The sequence below is a fragment of the Hylobates moloch genome, unplaced genomic scaffold, assembly GCF_009828535.3.
Source record: "Hylobates moloch isolate HMO894 unplaced genomic scaffold, HMol_V3 SCAFFOLD_1, whole genome shotgun sequence".
Classification (NCBI taxonomy): domain Eukaryota; kingdom Metazoa; phylum Chordata; class Mammalia; order Primates; family Hylobatidae; genus Hylobates; species Hylobates moloch.
Genome location: NW_026652276.1, coordinates 82993357 through 83009929, shown reverse-complemented (window position 1 = coordinate 83009929; position 16573 = coordinate 82993357). Strand labels below are relative to the sequence as shown.

The window sequence follows — 16573 nt, the reverse complement described above, 5'->3', positions numbered from 1 at the left end:
AGCCAGATAATCTAAAATAACCATACATAAATATTAACCAAGCTAGTTTTCAAAAAATCCATAGGGGAGAGTGGAGCAAATATGAAAGGGAATATACTGACTACAGATAACAGTTGAAACCTTTAAATTAAAAAAAAGTACACAAAAACCAGATAAATAACAAATGACGCACAAAAGTTTTTTACCATTTTTTGCACATAATCTTCCACCTGTTACCAAAACATACAATGCGCAGACTTCGTATACTCATTTTGAGAGCAAAACACAAAAATAAGCCACACAACTTATCAGTAACCTGTAAGTTACACAATCCTATAAAACAGGAGAAAAATTAAGCAAAAAATTTACTCTTGGGAAAATTTCTCCATAAAGTTTACATGACGTCACTGGGCCCCCTGAACATTCCCTAAACTTTGAGCCTTATCCAGACACACTTCCTAATGCTTCTTTCCTTTCCTCAAAAATAAAAAAGAGAGAGACTTGGGAATAAAATTGCCCAAGATGGCGAAACGCTTGTTGTTTAGAGGGCAGGAAAAAAAAATGGAGGATATTGTAATATACACAAAGGGATAAATTTCAACAACTCGGCCAAGGACTGCAGCTGCTTCCCTCTTTATAAGGAAGCAACAGACAAAAGATAAATACAGAGGGAGAAAGAAAAGAAGAGAAAATCTCCCAAACAACAGAGCCAGCTCTGACTCTTCAAACACTTCCTTCCCCTTCCCAAATCCCAATTCTGGGGTTCGTGAAACTACTTAAAGCGGAGGGAGCCGCGAAAGAGAATGGGGGCGGGGGGGAGGGGTAGCGACAAGAAGATTAAAAGAGGGAAGCAGAGGAGTTGGGAGCTGGCGGTCGTTCCCGGGGAAGAACTGCTAAAACATGAGACCAAGGCACAGACCTTACTGTATGAGAAGCAATGCTCCTCAAACCTTCTGCATCCTGACATAGACCTTCCCAGGTATCCAGATCTTTTCCCAATCCCACCTGCCCCACCCCCACCCCCGCTCATCTTCAGTAAACTCAAGAGCCTCCAGCTACACACGGGAGAGCTAGAGGCCCAAGCTGGGGAGTGGGGGTGGTAGACGCAGCTCGTCAGTCCGACAGGGAAGAGGGGGCGGAGGCAAAAAAGGGCAGCAGGAGGCGGACGGGGGTGGGGGGTGATCCAGAAACTACCCTGGCACGGAGTGGGGGAGCAGCGGATATTCCGGGGTAGGAACGGCCATCGTAACGCTGACAGAGGTTGTTTTTTAAGAAGCAAAACTGTTGGCGGCGACCTGAGCGCTGGAAGCCGAAGGGGAAGAGGAAGGAGACGCGAAGCCAGGGCGGCCGGCACAAAGGCGGCGGACTCGCGGCGGCAGAGCCTGCCCGGCCGGGAGCACAGCCCGCGGCCCTACTCCAGCGAAGTCCCGCACTGGCTTCTAGGAATAAAGTTTACGTTCTCCTGTGGCCGCACCCCCCACCTCCCACCCAGGACGGCACATCTCCGTGTCCTCCTCCCCCAAACTCCACTCGGGACCCCGAGAACCACCCCAGCCTTCCGGCCACCACAACAAAGAGCCGCACCGACCGGCGAGGGTAAACAGCGGCGGAGGGCGAGAGGGCGGCGGGGCGAGCGCCTCCACGCAGCAACTCCGGAGTCCCCCGCTTGCCCGAGCGCAGTTTCTCCGCTGCTGTTTCCACCGGCTTTGTAACACTGGGAATTTACATCCTAACCCGCACCCCTCACGCCCGAGGATTTTAAACTCACCTTTACTTTCGAACTGAGAGTTGCGGTAGATGGGATTTTTGCCTTTTCCCCAGATGGTTGAAGGTTAAGATTTTTGGAAACCCCACCACCTCCTTATTTCTATTATTATTTCCGCAAGAAAAGTATAAAGAGAGTTGTAGTGGAGGTGAGATTTGTGATCGGGAAAGCCTTCGACTCCCTCCTTCTCCGTCTTCCGCCTCTCTCTCTCTGATTAGTTCCTATCCAGCAGCAGATTGAAGCAGGAGATGATTCTTCTCAAGGTTTGTTCAGCAGCTTCACTTCTAGGCGAAGGCTTCATGAACCAAGTGACGTCAACCAACAAGGCTTCTCTCTCTCTCCTCTCTCTAACAATGAAAGTTGCTGTTAACAAGGGAAAAAAAGAGAGAGAGAATTGTTTATACCATTTCAGTTCCAATAATAAATGACCTATCAGCTCCTAAAGGAGCCAAGGGAGGGGGTTGCTGCTTCTTTCCAAGAACACTGTAGCTTTGAGTTTGCACCGTTCCTTGTCCCAGGAAAAAGTTAAGAAACTTAAAATGTTTTGTTTTGCTTTTAAAGAAGACAGGACAGAAAACGGGATTTAAAACTTAGTTTTTAAAAAACAAAAGCTACAGAGCAGGGAGCATAGGTCAACCATCTCCACCTAAACTTTTTTTGTTCCTAAACTCAGAATTCTACAAACCGACTAAATTAATATGCCGAGATTTTGCGGATGTTAAAACTCAAAAAGCAGGATGCAAGATGGTCCCGGGGTAAAATTCTACTGCCTTTCTACGGACAAGTTAAACTGGCTGTAATGTTTATGCACTACGTTAAAATAAAATTTAAATAAAAGACGTTAAAATAGTCGTTTTAAAGTTATATGCACACACTGTAAAAGGTAATCTCGATAGCTTTTTTTCCAGTTTCTGAGAGGTTAGAAAAAAGCATAGCAAATTGTAGGCACTGAACACTTTTTAAAAATCAAGTTATGAGTAAGACTGGTAGCCCTTTGCTCCTTTAAACTACACATGCAGTCATATGCTATGTGTCTACCCGCAGAATCTCTTCCAACTTTGTTTTTACCCTTCCACTCCCCCAACCCCAATTCCCAAATCCTGCAACCAATCAAGTTAAACTAAAGACACAATACACCCCATTCCCTCACGCACCCCATCCTATAGATTGCTAAAAACAATTTTTTTAAAAGCCTTAATCTTGATAACACTTTATTAGCCAAGAAGATACGTATTTTTTTTTTAGAAGTTCGTTGAGGTACCGTTTTTTCCCTCCAGAACACAAGAAAGTCTCAAAGTTCATATAATTAAAAATTGTATAATTTAATTTTCAGGATGAAGAGTAAGTAAAAATTAAGCTATCGGAGAATAATTTGATCATCTATGTATATTTTATACATATGTGGATAAATGTATCTTAAAAGATGCTATTGTTTTATGTTTCCTCTTCAGCCACTGGCTGTGATTTTAATTGTGCTGGAGGATCTTCATTAGTATTAACACATGGGGAGATTTCACAAAGCTGCTTCATTAGGAAAAAAAAAAGCTTGGCAGACTCGGTCTTTTTGCATGCACTGAGAATGTCAGCCTTACCTCGGTCATTTGTAACATAATAAGTGCAAGTACAATGATTGCAATGCAGGAGCACTGGGGGAAGGGCAGAAATACTGCCTGTCTAATAGGGATATCTGAAAAGAAGGCTGCTCATTACATAGTAAAATGTATGCTAAAAATTAGTGAAGATGATGTCTCAGGAGACTGATGCTAAATAAATTAATGTGCTGATATGTTTTTAATTATTATTTTTGTAGTAGTTTATTTCATTCTCAGGATTCACATTGAGCAGCAAAGCTGTGCTAGCACTTATTGATTTTTTTTTTCCCTGCCACATTCCCGGAATACAGATTTTAATCATTTCACTACACCACACTCAGTAATTTCATTAAAAACTGGAATCTTCCATCCCCAGAAAAGCATTTAATTTCAATGACATACAATTTCTCTTTTAGCAGCAAACTGTCTCTACAGTAAAAACTGGCCTAAGGTTCAAATGCATAATTTAATCCTGAGTTTTTCATGCTCTGCATTCCTTTCAAGCTATAATTTGAGTAACTACCTAATAACTGTAATAAGGACAATAATTTCCTTATAATATATTATTAACTCATATTTAATTAACTCGGAGGCCAAGCTCTGTACATGTATGACTGGGTCAACAGTTCTATAATCTCGAAATTTACTAATAATGTTCCAGAAGAAAAATATAGATTAAAATATAAGTATGAACGCACTTAGTATCTAAGACTTCTATTCCAAGTCACATACGAAAAAGTTAATGCATTGTTCTATAATGGTGGTCATTAAATAAATAATATTTTTAAGTATGTGGAACTAAAAAATAGAATTCACTGATATTTCTATGCGTATTGAATATTAATATTTTAACAATCTATTACTGACACTACATAATCATTAGCATTACTGTTGAAAATATTTAATTTTGAAAAGATAAGGAAAAAGTGCTAGATTCAAGTTATCTTGATTTTCATAAAGAATTCTCCCAAAATATACCTCGCCTGAAATAAAGTTAAGTGGCACACTGTAACTTGAATAATTAAGAATACATCCTTTGCTTAAATACTTCAAACAATATACTGCAAAGCATAGTTCAATTTTTGGTTCCAGTAATATTTTGAAATATTGGGATTGCAGACGCCACACTGGTTTCCCAAACAATGGTTTCATCAGGATATGTAATTTACATTGCCTGGATTTTAGAAAAGAAACCTGTGAAAAAAAAAATTTAAAGTAATAAAATTCATTAATTTAAATTGTGGAAATATGTCTAATCAACAGAAAAAACAGAATATATGTAATGAAAGTGATTAACTACTATATGAAAACTCCATTCCCCTGAGTAATTTTAGAATCATAATTCAAAAATTTTTATAAGAATATGTATATGCAATTTCAAGCTGGAGCCACATACAACCCAAAGTTGTCTTTTACTTGATTGTACAAGGAAGTAACTTGTAACAAAATACATCGTATCATCATAAAAAGGTTGGAAAAAAGGAGAAAAGGCGTGACAGTGAAAACCTTGATTTTAATGTCTTTTAAAAACATTTAAAAATATATTTTTATAATGAAGGGCTCGTTATATACTTAAGGAAATATGTGACATTCTCAGTGGTGAAGTTATATGGAAATCAATAATTAACAAAATAGTTGGTAAATGAAAGACTGACATAGGTATCTCAAATTCATAAATATATTTCTCTATTTCAATAAAACTCAATAATAAAAACTTTAATTTTATATTAAAATACATATTTAAAATTATTTAATGTTATTTGGTAATTCAGATATACTATTCAATTTAATCTGTACTTTTAAACTGTTCTTCTTAAAAAAAAGATTTCCTAGAAATTTTAAACTGGATTACTCTATTTGATACCTTCTTACTAAGAAATTGTGCTTAAATTATTTTTAAAATATGATTCCTTCCCTTTTTCATGTTATCATACTTGATCATTTCAGAGATTATAACATAATCATACAGTTGAGGGGGAAAACTTCAGATAAAATAATTGCTATAGTTATAAAATAATTTAACTCCCAACAGCACTTAGTCTCCTACCCAAGATCATCATCTGTATTAGTACTTCATCATGTACACAATTGTGAAAGAATTTAATGATCAAGCAGATCTTTTCCAATTTTAGTGAATAATTAACTTTTAGTGAATAATTAACTCTGAAATTCTATACCTATTACCCATCCCACAGACTAATTATGCCACCAATATGGACTAAATTTTTGCACTTTCTTCTGTAAAGCAGCATCTGTTTTTAGGACAAAGACAGAACTTCTTAAATAGGTAGATATAGAGATAAGAGTTGGATGGCTATCTAACTACTATGGGTATTGTAGATGGTTTGTCAAAGAGTAAGGAATTGCTATGTACAGAGAATGAAGTCTAGGAAGGCTGACTACAAAGAAAAACAAACGAGAGATCTCAACAGTATAACAAGCTGGCCACTGTTATATCTTGTTTCTGTTTCAATCACTACAGCCTAATGAAGCTTTATTTGTTTTCATTCATTGAACAAACATTTGAGTGCTTGCTATATGTTACGCGCTATGCTAGAGGCTGGAAAAACATGAAAAGCTCATATTCTGGTTGATGTGGAAAGTGTGAAATGCCTGGGAGATTAGAGAATCTTTATAAATCACATTATAAAGATACAAATAATAAAGTTTTGTGAGAATAAAGAGGATGAGGCAACTAATTCTCACTGGGAGACTAGAAAAGGCTTTATCAAAGAGATGTTATTTGAACTGCATCTCAAATACTGAGAGCTTACCAAGCAAAGAAGTTCGGGGTGGGAGGTGGTCTTCTAAGTGAAAGAAACAATAAGTGTAAATACGCAGAGACACTAGATCTGGTGTCCATCCACTAGTGAGAAAATCTGTATGCGGGAATATTCGGTATGGGGAAGGACAGAGATAAAGGAATGATAGGGATGTCATGACCAAGATGAAGGCTGGGACCTGAGAGTAAAAGGCCTAAGTACCTTGGTAAGGTGGTTGAATTTATCCTAAGAGCCAACAAAGGCTAGCAAAGGAGTGGCATGATTAACCTTGTTTTGAGGGAACAATAACTGTATAGGCAGTGCAAATGATAGACTGCAGTATTAAGAGATTGCTTAACAGTCTATAAGAATTATGGTAAGAGACAGTGGCATTGGAGATTTATAGCCAGATATTTCTGAGGTAAAATTTCAGTTTGGTGACTAACTGAAAATAGAATTAAGGAAGAGGAAGGAGTGAAAGAGGACTAGAGAAATTTCTGGCTTACAGTAGTTGCTGTAGTCATTAACTATGGGCCAGAATACATAAGGGAAAACAAATCATAAAGTAGTCTGGAATTAAAACCTGGCTATGATGCTTTATAGGCCTCTTTTAAAAATGGGATTATCAGAATCAACTGTAGAGATTGTTTTAAATATCTAGAATTGTCCCCAGTGTCCAGAATTCACTATGTGAATTCAAATGTCCCCAACGTCCAGAATTCACTATGTCTGGGTGGGGGTCAAGTATTTCTTTTCTTCTTTAACTCTAAAGGCGCTTCTGATAAACATCCCTGATTAAGAACAAGGCTGTAAGCACAAATTTGTTAAAAAATTCAGTTGGAAAAAGAAACAAGAAAACACAGGAAATCTTGAAAAAGAGAGCTTTGCCAGGGATGGAGGGGACAATCATAACAGATACTAAAGCATTATAAAACCTTTAAAGCTTAATAGTTGGCACTGGCACATGAATGAAAAACCAATGAAACATAATAGAAAAATGAGAAATTGACCCAAGTATATATGGAAATTTAGTATAGATAAAAGCTTTATCTCAAAGCAGTGAGGAAGAGATGGACTTTTTGATAATTGGTGTTTAAGGCCACACATGGTAGTTCATGCCTGTAATCCCAGCACTTTGGGAGGCCAAGGCGGGAGGACTGTTTGAGCTTGGGACCAGCCTGGGCAACATAGCTAGATCCTGTCTCTACAAAAAAAGTTAAAATTAGCTAGGTGCCAGGTACGGTGGCTCACGCCTGTAATCCCAGCACTTTGGGAGGTCAAGGCAGGTGGATCACCTGAGGTCAGGAGTTCAAGACCAGCCTGACAACATGGAGAAACCCCCCCATCTCTACCAAAAATTACAAAATTAGCCAGGTGTGGTGGGACAGGCCTGTAATCCCAACTACACAGGAGGCTGAGGCAGGAGAATTGCTTGAACTCGGGAGGCGGAGGTTGTGGTGACCCGAGATCATGCCATTGCACTCCAGCCTGGGCAACAAGAGCGAAACTCCATCTCAAAAAAAAAAAAAAATTAGCTAGGCACGGTGGTGCAATGCGCATGTAGTCCTAGCTATCAGGGAGGCCAAGGCAGAAGGATCGCTTGAGTCCAAGAGGTCAAGGCTGAAGTAAGTCATGATTGTGTCACTGCACTCCAGCCTGGGCAACAGAGTGAGTACTGTCTCAAAAAAAAAGAAAAAAGGCAAAAACCAAAGTGGTATTCAAATAACTGGGTATTCATAAGGAAAAGGATAAACTTGGATCTGTTCCAAAAATAAAACTGAAAAAGATCAGATATTTAAACATGAAGAATTGAGCCTATACAAGTACTAGAAAAAATTATGGGAGGATTCCCCAATAATTAGAGCGTAAAGAAAACTTTCCCAGCAATGGTCAAAACCAGATACAATAAAGGGAAATATTGGTAAATCTTACTACATAAAATAGCTTTTCTATAGCCAAAACAAAAACACCACAAGCAAACTATAAAGACAAATGACAAACTGTAAAGAAATACTTGCAACTTATATGAGACAGTTGAATAACCTTATATGTAAAGCCTGCCTAAAAACAGAGAAGAAAAAGACTAACAACCTGACAGCAAAATGACTTGAGAGATAAGCAGTCATTTTAGAGAAAAAGAAATGGGGCCGGGCACAGTGGCTCATGCCTGTAATGCCAGCACTTTGAGAGGTTGAGGCAGGCAGAGAATTAAAGACCAGCCTAGGCAACATGATGAGACTGTCTCTACAAAAAATACAAAAAGTAGTGGGGCATGGTGGTGTGTCCCTGTAGTCCCAGCTATTCGAAGCCCGGGAGGTCCAGGCTGCAGTAAGTCATGATCAAACCACTGGACTCCAGCCAGGGTGATAGAGTGAGACCCTGTCTCAAAAAAAAAAAAAGACGAATGAAAGGAAGAGAGAAACAGGAAAGGAAAGAAAGGAAGAAAGAAAGAGGAAAGAAAAGAAAGGAAGAGGGAAAGGAAGGAAGAGGGAAGGGAAGGGAAGAGAAGGGAAGGGAGAGGGGAGGGAGAGGGGAGAGGGAAGGGAAGGGAAAGGAAGAGAGAGAAAAAGAAAGATAAAAGGAAGGAGGGAGGAGAGAAGGAGGGAAGGAAGGAAGGAAAGAAGGAAGGAGAGAAAGAGAAAGAAAGAGCAAGAGCATGCACGAGAGAGTGAGCTGGGTGCAATGGTATACACCTGTAGTCACAGGTACTTGGGAGGTTAACATAAGAAGATCACTTGAGTCTAGGTGTTTGAAGTTGTAGTGCACTGTAACTAACCACTGCATTACAGCCTGGGCAACATGCAAGACCCTGTCTCAGAAAAAAAAAAAAAAAAAAAACCACGCACACAAAAAAGAAATGCCCAAGGGCATTTAAGGGGGAAGAAATGCCCTTAAATAAAAACATTCGTAACCTTGCTCATAGTAAGAGAAATGCACATGAAGAATTGCGGAGATACTGTTTCTCATCCTTCAGATTCCCAAAATTCCAGCTTTTACAAAACAGGCTGCTAGTGAGTGAGGCTCCTACAGAAAAAAGGGGCAGTTTTTTGTTTCTTTCTTTTTTTCTTCTTCCTCTTCTTTTTGGAGTACAAAATGGAAAAACCCCAACAAGGGAGAATTTGGCAGTATGTAACAAAGTTACATATGTGTTTATTTTATTTTTGCTAGCAAATCTCACTTCTAAAAGTCTGACCAATGCTGACAAAAATATGTATATATTGAAATAGGTATGAAAATAGGTATATATACAGGAAGTTATTCTTTGAAGCACTGTTATAGCAAAAGCCTGGAAATAATCCAAATATCTGTCATACTGAAATGGTTGAATTAATTATGGTACATCCACACAGTGGAGTACTATGCAGTTTTTAAAAAGGTGTGAGGCAGAGCCTAGCAAGCTAAGATCCACTGGCTTGAAATTCTCGCTGCCAGCACAGCAGTCTGAAGTCAACCTGGGACACTTGAGCTTGGTGGGGGGAGGGGCATCTGCCATTGATGAGGCTTGAGTGGGTAGTTTTATCCTCACAGTGTAAACAAAGCTGCTGGGAGGTTTGAACTGGGTGGAGCCCACCACAGCTCAGCAAGGCCTCTGTGGCCAGACTGCCTCTCTAGATTTCTCTTCTCTGGGCAGGGCATCTCTGAAAAGAAGGCAGCAGCCCCAGTCAGGGGCTTATAGATATAACCCCCAACTCCCTGGGACACAGCACCTGGGGGAAGGGACGGCTGTGGGCACAGCTTCAGAAGTAAACGTCCCTGCCTGATGGCTCTGAAACGAGCAGCGGATATCCCAGCACAGTGTTTGAGCTCTGCTAAGGGTCAGACTGCCTCCTCAAGTGGGTACCTGACCCCTGTGCCTCCTGATGGGGAGACACCTCCCAGTAGGGGCCGACAGATACCTCATATAGGAGAGGTCTGGCTGGCATCTGGCAGGTGCCCCTCTGGGACGAAGCTTCCAGAGGGAGGAACAGGCAGCAATCTTTGCTGTTCTGCAGCCTCCGCTGGTGAGACCCAGGCAAACAGGGTCTGGAGTGGACCTCCAGCAGACCTGCAGCAGAGGGGCCTGACTGTTTGAGGGAAAACTAACAAACAGAAAGGAATAGCATCAACATCAATAAAAAGGACATCCACTCAGAGACCCCATCCAAAGGTCACCAACATGAAGCATCAAAGGTAGATAAATCCACAAAGATGGGGAGAAACCAGTCCAAAAGGCTGAAAATTCCAAAGACCAGAACGCCTCTTCTCCTCCAAAGGATCACAACTCCTCGCCAGCAAGGGAACGAAACTAGATGGAGAATGAGTTCGACAAATTGACAGAAGTGGGCTTCAGAAGGTGAGTCATAACAAACTCCTCTGAGCTAAAGGAGCATATTCTAACCCAGTGCAAGGAAGCTAAGAATCTTGAAAAAAGGTTAGAGGAATTGCTAACTAGAATAACCAGTTTAGAGAACCTAAATGATCTGATGGAACTGAAAAACACAGCACGAGAACTTTGTGAAGCATATGCAAGTATCAACAGCTGAACCGATCAAGCAGAAGAAAGAATATCAGAGATTGAATATCAACTTAATAAAATAAAATGAGAAGACAAGATTAGAGAAAAAAGAATGAAAAAGAATGAACAAAGCCTCCAAGAAATATGGGACTATGTGAAAAGACCAAACCTATGTTTGACTGGTGGGCCTGAAAATGACAGAGAATAGAACCAAGTTGGAAAACACTCCTCAGCATATTATCCAGGAGAACTTCCCCAACCTAGCAAGACAGGCCAACATTCAAATTCAGGAAATACAGAGCACAACACAAAGATACTCCTTGAGAAGAGCAACCCCAAGACACACAATCGTCAGATTCGCCAAGGTTGAAATGAAGGAAAAAATGTTAACGGCAGCCAGAAAGAAAAGTCGGGTTACCCACAAAGGGAAGCCCATGAGACTAAGAGTGGATCTCTCTGCAGAAACCCTACAAGCCAGAAGAGAGTGGGGGCCAATATTCAACATTCTTAAAGAAAAGAATTTTCAACCCAGAATTTCATATACAGCCAAACTAAGCTTCATAAGCAAAGGATAAATGAAATCCTTCACAGACAAGCAAATGCTGAGAGATTTTGTCACCACCAGGCCTGCCTTACAAGAGCTCCTGAAGGAAGCACTAAACATGGAAAGGAACAACTGCTACCAGCCACTGCAAAAACATACCAAATTGTAAAGGTCATTGACACTATGAAGAAACTGCATCAACGAACAGGCAAAACAACCAGCTAGCATCATAATGACAGGATCAAATTCACACATAATACTAAACTTAAATGTAAACAGGCTAAATACCCCAACTAAAAGACACAGACTGGCAAAATGGATAAAGAGTCAAGACCCATTGGTGTGCTGTATTCAGGAGACCCATCTCACATGCAAAGACGCACACACATAGGCTCAAAATAAAGGGATGGAGGAATATTTAGCAAGCAAATGGAAAGCAAAAAAAAAAAAGCAGAGGTTGCAATTCTAGTCTCTGAGAAAACAGACCTTAAACTAACAGAGATCAAAAGAGACAAAGAAGGCCATTACATAATAGTAAAGGGATCAGCGCAACAAGAGGAGGTAACTATCCTAAATATATATGCACCCAATACATGAGCACCCAGATTCATAAAGCAAGTTCTTAGAGACCTACAAAGAGACTTAGACTCCCACATAATAATAGTGGGAGACTTTAACACCCCACTGTCAATATTAGACAGATCAACAAGACGAAAAATTAAGAATATTCAGGACTTCAACTCAGCTCTGGACCAAGCGGATCTAATAAACGTCTATATAACTCTCCACCCCAAATCAACAGAATATACATTCTTCTCAGCACCACGTCGCACTTATTCTAAAATTGACCACATAAGAAGTAAAACACTCCTCAGCAAATGCAAAAGAATGGAAATCATAACAAACAGTCTCTCAGACCACAGTGCAATCAAATTAGAACTCAGGATTAAGAAACTCAGTCAAAACTGCACAACTACATGGAAACTGAACAACCTGAATGAATAGTGGGTAAATAACAACATTAAGGCAGAAATAAAGATATTCTTTGAAACCAATAAGAACAAAGACACAATGTCCCAAAATCTCTGGGACACATTTAAAGCAGTGTGTAGAGGGAAATTTATAACACTAAATGCCCACAAGAGAAAGGAGGAAAGATCTAAAACTGACACTCTAACATCACAATTAAAAGAACTAGAAAAGCAAGAGCAAACAAATTCAAAAGCTAGCAAAAGACAAGAAATAACTAAGATCAGAACAGAACCAAAAGAGATAGAGACATGAAAAACCCTTCAAAAAATGAATGAATCCAGGACCTGGTTTTTTGAAAAGATCAACAAAAGAGATAGACCACCTGCCAGACTAATAAAGAAGAAAAGAGAGAAGAATCAAATGGACGCAATAAAAAATGATAAAGTAGATGTCACCACTGATACCACAGACATACAAACTACCATCAGAGAACACTATAAACACCTCTACGCAAATGAACTAGAAAATCTAGAAGAAAGGGATAATTTCATAGACACATACAGCCTCCCAAGTCTAAACAAAGAAGAAGTTGAATCCCTGAATAGACCAATAACATGTTTTGAAATTGAGACAGTAATTAATATCCTACTACACAAAAAAAGTCCAGGACCAGACGGATTCACAGCTGAATTCTACCAGAGGTACACAGAGGAGTTGGTACCATTCCTTCTGAAACTATTCCAAACAATAGAAAAAGAGGGAATCCTCCCTCTTTTTATGAGGCCAGCATCATCCTGATACCAAAACCTGGCAGACACACCAAAAAAAAGAAAATTTCAGGCCAATATCCTTGATGAACATCAATGTGAAAATTCTCAATAAAAAACTGTCAAACCAAATCCAGCAGCACATCAAAAAGCTTATCCACCAAGATCAAGTCAGATTCAACCCTGGGATGCAAGGCTGGTTCAACATATGCAAATCAATAAACGTAATCCATCACATAAACAGAATCAATGACAAAAACCACATGATTATCTCAATAGATGCAGAAAAGGCCTTCGATAAAATTCAAAACCCCTTCATGCTAAAGACTCTTAATGAACTAGGTATTGATGAAGTATATCTCAAAATAATAAGAGCTATTTAAGACAAACCCACAATAAATTTCATATGGGCAAAATTTGGAAGCATTCCCTTTGAAAACCAGCACAAGACAAGGATGCCCCCTCTCACCACTCCTATTCAACATAGTATTAGAAGTTCTGGCCAGGGCAATCAGGCAAGAGAAAGAAATAAAGGTATTCAAACAGGAAAAGAGGAAGTCAAATTGTCCCTGTTTGCAGATGACATGATTGTGTATTTAGAAAACCCCATCGTCTCAGCACAAAATCTCCTTAAGCAGATAAGCAACTTTAGCAAAGTCTCAGGATACAAAATCAATGTGCAAAAATCACAAGCATTCCTACATACCAATAATAGAGAAACAGAGAGCCAAATCATGAGTGAACTCCCATTCACAACTGCTATAAAGAGAATACAATACCTAGGAATCCAACTTACAAGGGATGTGAAAGACCTCTTCAAGGAGAACTACAAACCACTGCTCAAGGAAGTAAGAGAGGACACAAACAAATGGAAGAACATTCCATGCTCATGGATAGGAAGAGTCAATATTGTGAAAATGGCCATACTGCCCAAAGTAATTTATAGATTCAATGCTATCCCCATCAAGCTACCAGTGACTTTCTTCACAGAATTAGAAAAAACTACTTCAAATTTCATATGGAACCAAAAATGAGCCCGCATGGCCAAGACAATCTTAAGCAAAAAGAATAAAGCTGGAGGTGTCACACTACCTGACTTCAAACTATACTACAAGGCTACAGTAATCAAAACAGCACAGTACTGGTACCGAAACAGATATATAGACCAATGGAACAGAACAGAAACCTGAGAAATAAAACCAGACATCTACAACCATCTGATCTTTGACAGACCTGACAAAAACAAGAAATGGGGAAAGGATTCCCTATTTAATAAATGGTGTTGGGAAAACTGGCTAGCCATACTGAAACTGGACCACTTCCTTACACCTTATACAAAAATTAACTCAAGATGGATTAAAGACTTAAACGTAAGACCTAAAACCATAAAAACCCTAGAAGAAAACCTAGGCAATACCATTCAGGACATAGGCAAGGGCTATTCATGAAGGCAAGACTTCATGAATAAAACACCAGAAGTAATGGCAACAAAAGCCAAAATTGACAAATGGGACTAATTAAACTAAAGAGCTTCTGCACAGCAAAAGAAACTATCATCAGAGTGAACAGGAAACCTACAGAATGGGAGAAAATTTTTGCAATCTATCCATGTGACAAAGAGCTAATATCCAGAATGTACAAAGAACTTAAACAAATTTACAAGAAAAAACCCCATCAAAAAGTGGGGTGGGTGAAGGATGTGAACAGGCACTTCTCAAAAGAAGACATTTATGCAGCAAACAAACATGAAAAAAGCTCATCATCACTGGTCATTACAGAAATGCAAATCAAAACCACAATGAGCTACCATCTCATGCCAGTTAGAATGGCAATCATTAAAATGTCAGGAAACAACAGATGCTGGAGAGAATGTGGAGAAATAGGTATGCTTTTATACTGTTAGTGGGAGTGTAAATTAGTTCAACCATTGTGGAAGACAGTGTGGCAATTCCTCAAGGATCTAGAACTAGAAATACTATTTGACCCAGCAATCTCATTAGTGGGTATATATCCAAAGGATTATAAATCATGCTGCTATAAAGACACATGCACACGTATGTTTATTGCGGCACTATTCACAATAGCAAAGACTTGGAACCAACCCAAATGCCCATCAATGATAGACTGGATAAAGAAAACGTGGCACATATACAACATGGAATACTATGCGGCCATAAAAAAGGATGAGTTCATGTCCTTTGCAGGGACATGGATGAAGCTGGAAACCATCATTCTCAGCAAACTAACACAAGAACAGAAAACCAAACACCGCATGTTCTCACTCATAAGTGGGAGTTGAACAATGAGAACACATGGACACAGCGAGGGGAACCTCACACACTGGGGCCTGTTGGGGGGTAGGGGGCTAGGGGAGGGATAGCATTGGGAGAAATACCTAATGTAGATGATGGGTTAATGGGTGCAGTAAACCACCATGGCATTTGTATACCTATGTAACAAACCTGCACATTCTGCACATGTACCGCAGAACTTAAAGTATAATAAAAAATAAAATATAAAGAAATAAAAATTAAAAAGTATGAGGGACATACACAGTATGAAGCACTTTACAGTGAATTCTAGTATTTATTGTTAAGTGAAGAAAGCAAGTTGGAGAAAAACGTAGTATAGTATGTCACCATTCATCTAAATATTTACCTATTTTTTAATTGAAAGGATAAATTAAAACCTTTAAAAAAACATGGTTACCTAAAAGGAGGAAGGGAGCAGAGTAGTAAAATAGGAACAGTACAGTATGTGGGTATCTCATAAAACCTGTATTGTAGATGTGAATTTGGAACCATATAAAGTCATTTACATTATTATAAAAGAGAAACAAAGTTAAAAAGCAGGCCAGGTGCACTGGCTTGCATCTGTAATCTCAGTGCTTTGGGAAGCCAAGGCAGGAGGATTGCTTGAGCCCAGGAGTTCAAGGCTGCAGTGGGCTATGACCATGCCACTAAATTTCAGCCTGGGCAATAGAGTGAGATTGCATCTCAAAAAACCAAAAAACCAAAAAACCAAAATACAATCCCATAAAAGTGAAACCCAAATAAATAAATGAACTTACTTGTATGTGAAGTTGGTGGCATAACCATAGAGAATTATTCCAAGTGATTTTAAAACACAACAACTAAAACACACTAATTTAACAGTATATAGTATTCAAAGCAACAAGACAAAACAGCAACTGAAATTATCACTAACCATATTCTTATGCTATTATTGGTGGTGTTATTGTAACATTGTTGCAAGCACAGTCTGAGAAAGAGCAAATGGCCAAGCCCGGTGGCTCACGTGTGTAATCCCAACATTTTGAGAGGCCCAAGTAGGAGGATTGCTTGAGCCCAGGAGTTAGAGACCAGCCTCGGCAACATGGTGAAACCCCAACTTTACAAAAAATTTTAAAATTTACCCGGGCATGGTGGTACACACCTGTAGTCCCAGGTACTCAGGAGGTTGAGGTGGGAGGACTGCTTGAGCCCGGGAGGTCAAAACTACAGTGAGCCATGATTGTGCCACTGCATTCCAGCCTGGGCAACAGAGCAAGACCCTGTCAAAAAATAAATGAATAAATAAATAAAAAGAAAAAAATGAACATGTTGGTGTTTTTGGGAAATTAATTTTTGAATTGCATAAAAACTCTGTGATACTGAATTTAAAATGTATGTATTACAATGAACTCATTTTATATTTT

The 16573-nt window shown here is 39.2% G+C and overlaps 2 protein-coding genes across 3 annotated transcripts in view; one reads left to right on the top strand and one right to left on the bottom strand.

Moving 5' to 3' along the window:
- BAZ2B (bromodomain adjacent to zinc finger domain 2B) overlaps positions 1–16573 on the bottom strand; it is a 385701-nt gene that overhangs the window by 330311 nt on the left and 38817 nt on the right. For both annotated transcript variants that reach the window (XM_058441739.1, XM_058441732.1), the window contains one exon: positions 1748–2107. The gene's annotated coding sequence lies outside the window, so the exon portion shown is untranslated. The remainder of the gene's footprint in view (positions 1–1747; positions 2108–16573) is intronic.
- Positions 575–1749, top strand: LOC116810767 (uncharacterized). Its single transcript, XM_032755626.2, has 2 exons — positions 575–958; positions 1253–1749. Exons 1-2 carry the CDS (start codon positions 783–785, stop codon positions 1689–1691), a joined length of 615 nt encoding a protein of 204 aa, XP_032611517.1. The 5' UTR covers positions 575–782; the 3' UTR covers positions 1692–1749.